General features: G+C 43.3%; 1 protein-coding gene and 2 pseudogenes across 1 annotated transcript in view; 2 read left to right on the top strand and 1 right to left on the bottom strand.

Moving 5' to 3' along the window:
- Nucleotides 1–8,992, top strand: part of LOC101570103 — a 15,472-nt pseudogene extending 6,480 nt beyond the window's left edge.
- LOC101580581 lies at nt 5,115–5,996 on the bottom strand (annotated as a pseudogene).
- A 648-nt stretch (nt 8,993–9,640) lies between the features above and the next one.
- Nucleotides 9,641–9,896, top strand: part of LOC101569701 (lys-63-specific deubiquitinase BRCC36) — a 12,169-nt gene continuing 11,913 nt past the window's right edge. The window contains exon 1 of the mRNA XM_023703958.1: nt 9,641–9,885. Within this exon, the coding sequence (XP_023559726.1) occupies nt 9,641–9,885 (245 nt within the window). The remainder of the gene's footprint in view (nt 9,886–9,896) is intronic.

The raw sequence follows: 9,896 nt of genomic DNA, 5'->3' as shown, positions 1-9,896 counted from the left end.
TGGTAGATGCCCTCAGATTATTGCATTAAAGTTTTTTCATCGTCTTCTGTAGCTAATAAGTTTAAATATATGTTAATTGGCTGTTCATTTAAAGCTGTTATAATGCAAATAAATGGGATACTTGTCTTTTTGTCAAATTTGTTAAGTGCATGCAGAATAATATTTTTAAAAAGTATTGATTGAAGTTTGTGATATTCAAAAATAAAAAATTGGTAATATGCAGAAACAAAAAAAAAGGGAGATGGTTTTTCTGGCAAATGGCTCTAGAGAAATTAGATATCGATAGACAAACCAAGAACTTCAATATGATCTCACACCGTATTTAAAAAATGAATGATAGGTTTTGATATAAAATGCAAAAATAGGAAATTCAATAAGAAAATTTTCAAGACCAACAACTTGGTGAACAATTTTAGGATATGATATGCATAATCAATTTTAAGAAATGATTAAAAGTTTATCATGTTCATAACTTCATAAAAAGTTAAGATGTTTACATAATACCATGTTGAAACAATGAAAAGATAAACTAAAATCTGGGAGAAAATTTTTGCAAACCACATAGGACAAATCAAATCTGACAAGGAGTTCATATCTAGAATCCTCTTTTCTAAATTTTAAAAATAATAAGCCAACAGCACTTTGGGAGGTTGAGGCAGGCAGCCTGGGAAACTTAGTGAGACCCTGTCTCAAAATGAAGAAAGGATTTAGATGTATAAGTCAGTACAAAGGTCTTAGGTTCAATCCTGAGCACCCTATACATATCCTTGCACAAAAATACTGAAGAACTGAAAAAAAAGTCAATGTTTCTTAGATCTATTAAAGAACTGAGTTACACTTCAACCTGATCACCAAAACTACAGACTGGTAAATACCTTGCTGGAAACAAATGCCACTGGATTGTGGAGCTGGAAGGAACATGTGAATGGCGGTGCTATCCACTGTTTCCTGAGATTGAAAGTGAACTAATTTGAGAGCTCATCCCCCAGGAGTCACATTCAAAAGGAGTCTCTAACACTTGTGAATCCTACCTAGAGAAGCCCCACCAGTGATTTGTTTCTTTGGAAGGTGTGGGGGCTGCAGGGTGGGCAGGGGGGAGGAATATACAATGGAAATACAACTGAAACATTTGTTTTTCTTCAGCAAAGACCTGACCCCAAAGGAGAATATTTTCAGTGAGCCTTAGCTAATCTAGAGGATGAGTACATACACCACTCAGGCCTGATTAGATTTCCTGTCTTTCATAAAGTATTAAAGAAAGGGGCTAAGAAAATTTGGAGATCAGAGCCTAAGGATTTAGGCATACTGAAGAGTAGAGGTATAATCATAAGACTATACACTGCTTCCCCTCTACATCAACTATTCTGTCTTAGTTACTTTTCTTGTTGCTGGAACAAAATACTTGACTCCCACAGGTTAAACGAGGAAAGGTCCACTTTATCTAATCGTGTGTAGAGGTTTCAGTCCATAGTTGGCTGGCTTCAAAGAAGGGTGGCATAGCAGAGGAACATCACAGAGGAGGAAAAATCCACAGCAAGGCAGGGAGAAGGCAGCAAGTAGCAAGCGGAAGCACCAAAGCAAGCCTCATTTCTCTTTTATCCCATCCGAATATAAGGCTCTTGGATGGTGCTCCTACACTCAGAATGGGCCTTCCCATTATCCACACCCAGAGCTATGCTAAACTAATCAGTGAGCTAATTTAATGCCACATGATTTCAATCACAACATCATATGCTTTAGACACAGGCAGCTCCAAAAAAACCCCAAAGATGGGCCAGCCAAATAGCTCAGCAGACTAAAGCGCCTACAAGTAGGTGCAGAGCCAGGGGTTCAATCCCGGGGCCTACCATGCCAGCCCTGCCCCTGGGGTGCACTGAGACAGAGATTGAGACTGGGCATGGTGGTGCGCACCTGTAATCCCAGCTCTTGGGAGGCTGTAAACAGGCGGATCACAACAAGTCCTATCTAGTAGTGAGACCCTGTATACCCTGTAGACCCTGTCCTAAAAAATTAACTTAAATCTCCCCCCCCAGTGATGAGCACAGGAGGCTTTGAGGGTTTAGCTATATACAAACCATAATATATTCCAGTGTAGAATAGTTGGTTATAACTGGGAGAGCAGCAACTCAGAAATAAACTAAAAAAGCAGCTTCTAAGGAATCCAAACAAGATGTCATGACATGTAGAAAGAACACTGGAAGAAACTAAAGACTAACAATTACAGCTACAGGAAACTTTAAACACAAGACAATTCTTAGTCATATAAACATAAAACTTCTCATCAAAAGCTGATTTAATCTCAGCTCCTATGATCTGTGCATCCATGTCTAGTTTCATCATAACCAACAAAGTTATACAGTATGCTAAAAGTAAGAAAAAAGTAGTCTGAACAAACAAAATGAAATAGCATCAGAAGCAGACGGAAAATGGCAGATTTTAGACGTATCAGGCTGCAGTTTGAAATAGCTATAATTGATATGCTGAGGTCTCTAGGGGAAAAAAATGGACAACATACAAAAACGGATTGGTGGGCTAGGGAGATAGCTTAGTGGTCTAAGTACCTGCCTGGCAAGTGCAAGGACCTAGGTTTGATCCCTGGTACCACATGCCATGCTGGGCCTGGAATCCCAGGCATGGTGGCACATGCCTATAATTCCAGTGCTTGGGAGGCTGAGGCAGGCAGATCACTATGAGTCTGAGCTGTGTAGCAAGACCTTGTACCCAATAAATAAATAAGTAAATGATTAAAGAAAATGGATTAGTATTGTAAGTAGACACAGAAAATTTTTTTCTTTTTCTTTTTTGCAGTAAAAATATATTTTAAAAAGCAATGGGAAGTGGTTGGTTCTGGGAACAGAATTTGGGATTACAGGCAAAGTGGATAGATAAGTGTTGTGTTTGATTATAAGCCTTTCAGAGCTACTTTATATTTTTGGATTCTATTTTTTCTTTTTTGGTTCCTTGATATGAAGTTTTACCCTGTAATGCAGGCTGGCCTTGAACTCATTACATAGCCCACTCTGGTGTGAAATTCACGACTTCCTCCTGTCTCAGCCTCCCAAGTACTGGTATGACAGGTGTGCACCCTCATACCTGACTATTTTATGTTTGTTTGACAAAGATTCTCTCTGTGCAGTTCAGATTGGCCCTGAGTTCACTATGTAACCCAGGCTGGCCTGGAATTTGCAGTGATCCTCCTGTCTCAGCCTCCTGAATGCTGGAATTACAGGCGTGCGCCACCACACCTGGCTTCAAAATCTCTTAACACACATCCAAGCAGGAATAAAGCTCAAAGAAATAAGATGATGAAGGACCCATATTTAAAGATATCCTTTTGAAAATTTATTGACAGTACTATTAACAATAAGGTATTCTTTTAGTTCTTATGAAGTTTCTGTTTTAAAGATTGTCTTTCAAAAGTACTTACAAGACAGTGAATCATCACTAAAGCATTTGCAGTCAAGTTTTCAACTAAATCATTTTAATACTTACCTGTGTATTAGTACTGTGATAAGTACTGTACTTGGTTATAAGCCCGCTAGAGCTACTTTATATTTTTTGATTTTATTTTTTCTTTTTTGGTTTCTTGATATGAGGTTTTACTCTGTAATCCAGGCTGGCCTTGAACTCATGACATAGCCCGTGCTGGTGTGGAATTCACGACATCCTTCTGCCTCAGCCTTTTTAGCGTCGTACACTAGTGACGTGCAGAAAACGAAAACCATCTGCAGTACAAAGTGTCTGCAGACAAGGACACTTAGGACCAGATGGTATATTTTACACCAAATAGTGCACAGAAGATGAAACAAAATTTTCAAAATGATTATATTTTGAGTTGGCCACAGTGACAACTCCTGTCCTCCTAGCACTCCGGGAGGCTGAGGCAGGAGGACTAGGAGTTTAAGTCCTGCTGGAATTACAACAGCATTACCGTCATAGTATTTGTTTGGCTTTTTTTTTTTTTTTTTTTTTTTTTTGTACTGGGAATTGAACTCAGAACCTCTTGCTTGTCAGGCAGGTGCTGTGCCCCCTGAGGTATATCCCTGTCCCACAGTATTTGTTTTTATTAAAATTAGCTCTTTTCAAGTTCATTACTAACAAATCCTTTTTTTTTTTAATTTTATTTATTTATTTGTGTGTGGGGGGCAGCTCAGCCCACCAGAGGGCGGGGCTGGCTGGCATGTGGTGCTGGGGGATTGAACCACAGTCCCTGTGCTTTGCTAAGCTTGTTCTAAGTAGGTGCTTCAGACCACTGAGCCATCTCACCAGCCCTAACAAATCCTTTAATACAGGTAGTCTCCCTTACCCGAAATGCGTGGGACCACCGAGATGCCTAGCCGCTCACCTTCTAATCCCAGCACTCGAGGCTGCGGTGGGAGCACTTCCGCCAGTGTGAGTCCGTCCTGGGCCACTATGCAGTGAGTGGAGGGCAGCCTGAACTGCACAGGAAGACCCAATCTCGACAACATGAACTGCGCCCCCAAGTATTTTGGAAGATGAGCATACACATCTGTGATACTCTAGGCATGGAACTCCAGTCTAAGCAGGAGATTCATTTACGTTCATGAAGGTGGTGGGAGGACACAGTAATCTTCATAGTGTCCACGAGCCACACTTGTGTGCTATGGTATTTTCCTCTCAGGCCATCACATTGGTGCTCAAGTTTTGGATTGGATTTTAGAGCATTTTGGATTTTTGGGTTAGGGATGTTAAGTATACTACACTATGGCAAGGTAGAAATGCTGTATTTATTTATTTATTTATTTATTTATTTTTTATATTTATTTATTTATTTTTTTTGGTACTGGTGATTGAACCCAGGTCCTGCCATTGAGCTACATTCTTGGTGTAACTTTTTAGATTAGAGATAGGGTTTTTTCAATTCTGAAGTTTCCCAGGCTGGATTTGAACTTCCAGTCCTCCTGCCTCAGCCTCCTGGAGTGCTAGGAGTACAGGAGTTGTCACTGCACCCAACTCAAAATATGATCATTTTGAAAATTTTGTTTCATCTTCTGTGTAAAATATACCATCTGGTTCTAAGTGTCCTTGTCCACCAACACTTTGCACTGCAGACAGTTTTCGATTTCTGCACATCTCCAGTGTAGGACGCTAATCTAATCGCTAAGCTCTTCCTCCTCACTGAAGTACGCGCTCTTCTTTATCTTCGGGCACCTCGAATCCGGGGAGGTCGAAGGGCCCCCAGCGCTGACTTTCCATTTTCTTTGTTCTTCCATCTGGGCTTGGCTGAGGCTGTCCAGAGTGGGGTCCTCGCCCTCACCCTTGCTTCCTGCTGCGTCCTCAATTTCCTCCGGTTCAGTGGTTTTCTTTTTCTTCTTCTTTTCTTGCTTCTTTGGGGGCTCACATTCCCTGAGCATATTCTTTGGACAAGCGTAACTTAGGTGTCCACTTTCTCCACATTTTTTTTTCTTTTTTCTTTTTTTTTATGAATTTAGGACAGGGTCTACAGGATCTACAGGGTCTAAAGGGTCTCACTACGAAGATCAGACTCATAGTGAGTCTCCTGTTTTCAGCCTTCCAAGTGTTGGGATTACAGGCATGTGCCACCATGCCCAGTCTCAATTACTGTCGCCGGGCATCTAGGGGGTGGGGCCGGCACTGAACACCGGGATTGAACCCCGGCGGCTGTGATCTGCCTTAGCAGGTGCTTTAGGCAGGCCCTTTCCCCCACATTCGTAACAGATTCATCAAAGTAGTTTTGCCTGAGGATGAATTCAGCTGCTCTTCCATCGTCAATAGTAATGTCTGCCTTGGTCACTCTACCAAATATGGCTCTGGTGCAGCTTTGGGCAGAGTCTTTATCCAAAAACAATGTGAACGCCACTCCTTTACTCTTCCTCGTGTCTTTGTCTTTCATTATAGTAACCTTCACAACTTTGGCATACTTGGAAAATATCCGGTATCATCAGCCCTTGTCAGGGAGAAGGGCAAGTTGGACACATCGCTGTGCTCCTGCTCAGAGCCAGGCCACCGCGCATCTCTTTGGGCGGGTCGGCACCGGAGCAGGGGTTCCCGGGCCACAGAAGCCGCCGCCACCCTGCCTTTCACGGCTCCCTTCAATCCGGCCGCAAGGGTGGATGCCAGAATCAGAAATTTCTAAGAATCAAAAAGACTAGAAATAAACACTAACAAATGAACGCTGTGGCCTTATCAATAAACTGGACTCAGCAGAAAAAAGAATTAGCGAGGCCAAAGATATGTTAGTAGAAAGTTGCCTAAATTAAGGGCTAAGATTTAGAGTAGAATACGGAAAGAATAGAGAGCTTCGAAGAGCCTTTGGACAATTACAAAAGGTGTAGATTTGCATAATGAAAACACCTGTGCCAGAAAAAGAAGGATGAAAGAAGTAGAAGAAATACTATGCATGGATCCCTCCTGCGCCTTTTCAAAAAAATTCGTTAAAAAGAAAACACTCATTCAGGAATGAAAACAAAGCAAATATCATTTGTTTTTTCCAATTTTATTTTGATATAATAATTAACTGAATACCAAGGTTAACACATTTTTTTTTTTTAACATTTTCTTCTAATCAGGAGCAGGGATGCTCACGACTACTGCTTCTGTTCCATTTGTATTGGAAAACTCCCAACCAAATGAAATGGGTAAGGGAGAAAAAGACACAAAGCATCACTACAAGACACAAAAGAGAGAGGAAGAAGAGTACAAGAAGGGAGAGGAAGAGAAGGAGGAGGAAGGAAGGGAAGGAGAAGGAAGAGTAGAAAGGAGACGAGTAAGAGAAGGTAGAGGGAGATGAGGAAAAGGAGGAGGAAGAAAAGGAGAAGGAGGAGGAAGAGAAACTGCTTGCTAACATGATTTCATTCCTGGGAAACCCTGAAGACGCCAATAAAGTGTCCCTAAGCTATGTCACTAGCTGTGGCTTCTTTGCTTGCAGATGGCTCCCTTCTTCCTGCATCTTCAGAGATGACAGAAGATCCCCGAAGGACAATCAGTACCCAGAGCAGACGCTCTCTGCAGAGCCCCTGCTCTTTCCTTGGCTACCCTGGGGGGAGAGCTGCCTTCTCCAGCTGAATCCTTCCATTTCCCCTAAGACCCACTGTGAAAAAGGGGGTCTGCTTTTTCGGGAGAATGGTTCAGAGGGTCAATGCTGCCCTGATTAAGTCCCATGTGATTCTGTCCATTAGTCTTTCTGAGTTCTTGTCATGTCAAAGGATGCTAGATTTCCTCCCAGGTGGACCTGACGGGAGAAAGCCCCCTTGAGCTTTCTCCTGGGTGCACCCTCAGGAAGCACAGCTCAGTGAGTATCCTCAGGGACTTTGCGCCAGAAAGGAAAAAGAGAATGGAAAGGAACTGCTAAGGGCTGCCCAGCTTTCAGGCTGCCTGCTCTTTGGAGAGGCAGAAACTAAAGGCATGTTCCATAGAACCAGGAACATACCAGGAGGCGATCTCAAAGAAGCTGTGCTGACCTGAGTTCCAGGTGCTGCACATCTGTTTGCTCATTTGATTTTTATGATCTGGGAATCAGATCATACACCTGTTTCAGAGAGAAGTCACTTGGGGCCCAGAGACAGAGGGTATGGCTGCCTAGGTAAGATAAGCGCCAGCTTGCAAGATGCCTGCTCTGGCAACTGCCCTGTTCTGTTTAGAGCGAAGAAGAACAAGAGAAAATGGAATTAGTTGCCAGCTTTTAAATCAAGAGATCTTACCTGAAACCTTAATATTTTGTGTCTTGTGGAAAACTGGAAGCCTTAGCTCCCTGTATGTCTTCCTGCCTGGCACTAGGGAAGAGGGCAACCACTCTGCTGCTCTCAGAATGTTTGACAATGGTCGCCACTCTCATTCAGAGTCCCATGGGACACATGAGAGAGCACACAGCAGACCGCCTATCTCCATATGTGAAAGTCTGCCCTGTGATTGCAATGACATTTCAGGCTAGTGGAGAAAGGACCACCCCTTGGAGCAGGAATGCCTGCAGCATGGGACCCCAGAGCTAAGGTCACACCTGCTCAATATGAGAAAAGAGTCAGACCCGGATGTGGCTGACCCAACCAGGTGGTGGGGGTGCTAAGAAAGACAAGAAGCACATGACTCATTGCAACCCACCTCACTTAATACCCAGGCAGCCTTCCTGCTCCACAGGAATGGGCAGACCATTTTCCCACACACTTCCTGACGTAACAAGATTCCTCAGCATCAAATCTAGCACCTGTCTACAGCTGAAGAGGCAGAAGCTGAGCCCATGCCCTGCAGTATCTTCTCCTCCAGCCCTGATGTTGGCTCCTATAACTTCATGCTGAAGGAGCCACACAGAAGGCTCCACCAGTGGAGTGTGGTGGGGGACTTTACCCAAGGAAGATACCACCAGCTCTGGACTGGGAAGGTCCCCGGTGCTTTCTAGCCCTCACAGTTGAAAGTTTCTCTCACTCAACAGTAAGTGACATTCTCAGAATACCCAAGTCTAGCATGAATCTAACTGCCCATGAGGATGCTGATAGGGATCTTGGGGACTGATAATGAAACCAAAGCAGCCCTCACTTCATATAGTCTCCAGGAAAAAGCCACTCCTGAGCAGGGCCTTCCAGGGAAAGTGTCTGGTTCTACAACAATAATATTGTTCCCTCACCATAGCACTGATGTGCCTGACTGGCCATAGCCATGCTTTCCTATCTTGCAGCCGAGAATTCTGGGACCCCATGGCCTCTGCTGGAGTTGTCAGGCCTTGTTTTTCCATAGTAAAGATGTCCACAAGGGTACCTGCTGTTCACTTGGAAGGACAGCAGGAAGTTTGTTTGCTTTTAGAACTTTGGCCACTTTGCCAATGACATTCTCATGAAAACCCTGTAGTAAAGTCTCATTTCCTGGTCAGGAGACAAAAGGGGAGATGTGTTCCTCTCTGTGGAGCTTAAGGCCCTCCTTGCTACAGCTCAGGGCTGTGTCCAGCCATGATCACACTCAGAACTCTTTAAAAGTCAGACTGGCCAAGTGGTGTGGTTATTTCTTTTCACATATATCTTGAACTGACAGTAAGATATTGGGAAATTATACTAAAGAATTCCCTCCATGGTGCCTTGGCTAACCGCATACTTAAGAAGAAGCCACCGTGTACTCTAAGCCACAGCCCCAAAGCAGAAAGTTACCCTCTGTCTTCACCACCTGTCAGAGAGAAGGCAGGCCACCAAGCAATGGGGGTTAGGTAAGAAGTATAAGACCTGTTCCCGCACATGGCATACCCAAGCTTTGCTATTCAGCAGAGCCCCAGAATACAGGTCCACACACATACACACATGCACACTCATATGTATTATATGCCCTATTATTTACATAATGTTGACTTTTTTCTTTTTTATATTGTCTTCAGACACATTTTAAACCTACTAAATAAATTGATTGAAAGTTAAATAGTTAATTGCCTTGCCATAAATGGGAAATCCATACCACTGCCATAGGTGAAGACAAATGCACTGAATAGCAAATGGGGTGATTGAAATCTAGCTGCGATCTATTGTCCCTAGCTGTTGCCCACTTCCTCATATTAAAAGGGAAGGTAGGGATGTTAGTATCTTAATGCCATAAATTGAGATCTGTAGGCAGAGCAACTGAAAGGCTTTTAAGAGGATTTTTAATTTTTTTTCTGTGTGATTCAACATTATTAAATGGGAGCAAGATGGCGGTGCAGGTGGTGCAGGCGGTGCAGGCAGTTCATCTGGAATCCGACGCTTTCCTAGTTTGTCTCAATCATGCCCTGAGCACAGAAAAGGAGGAGGTGATGGGGCTGTGTGTAGGGGAGGTTGACACCGTGAGAATTGTTCATGTTCATTCTGTCATCATCCTCCGACGTTCTGATAAGAGGAAGGACCGAGTAGAAATTTCTCCAGAGCAGCTGTCTGCGGCTTCAACGGAGGCAGAGAGGTTGGCCGAAC

The sequence above is a fragment of the Octodon degus genome, unplaced genomic scaffold (genome assembly GCF_000260255.1).
Source record: "Octodon degus isolate 3935 unplaced genomic scaffold, OctDeg1.0 scaffold00184, whole genome shotgun sequence".
In the NCBI taxonomy this organism is placed as follows: Eukaryota; Metazoa; Chordata; class Mammalia; order Rodentia; family Octodontidae; genus Octodon; species Octodon degus.
The sequence above is the reverse complement of the archived record's forward strand: the minus strand, read 5'-3'. Positions and strand labels throughout refer to the sequence as shown.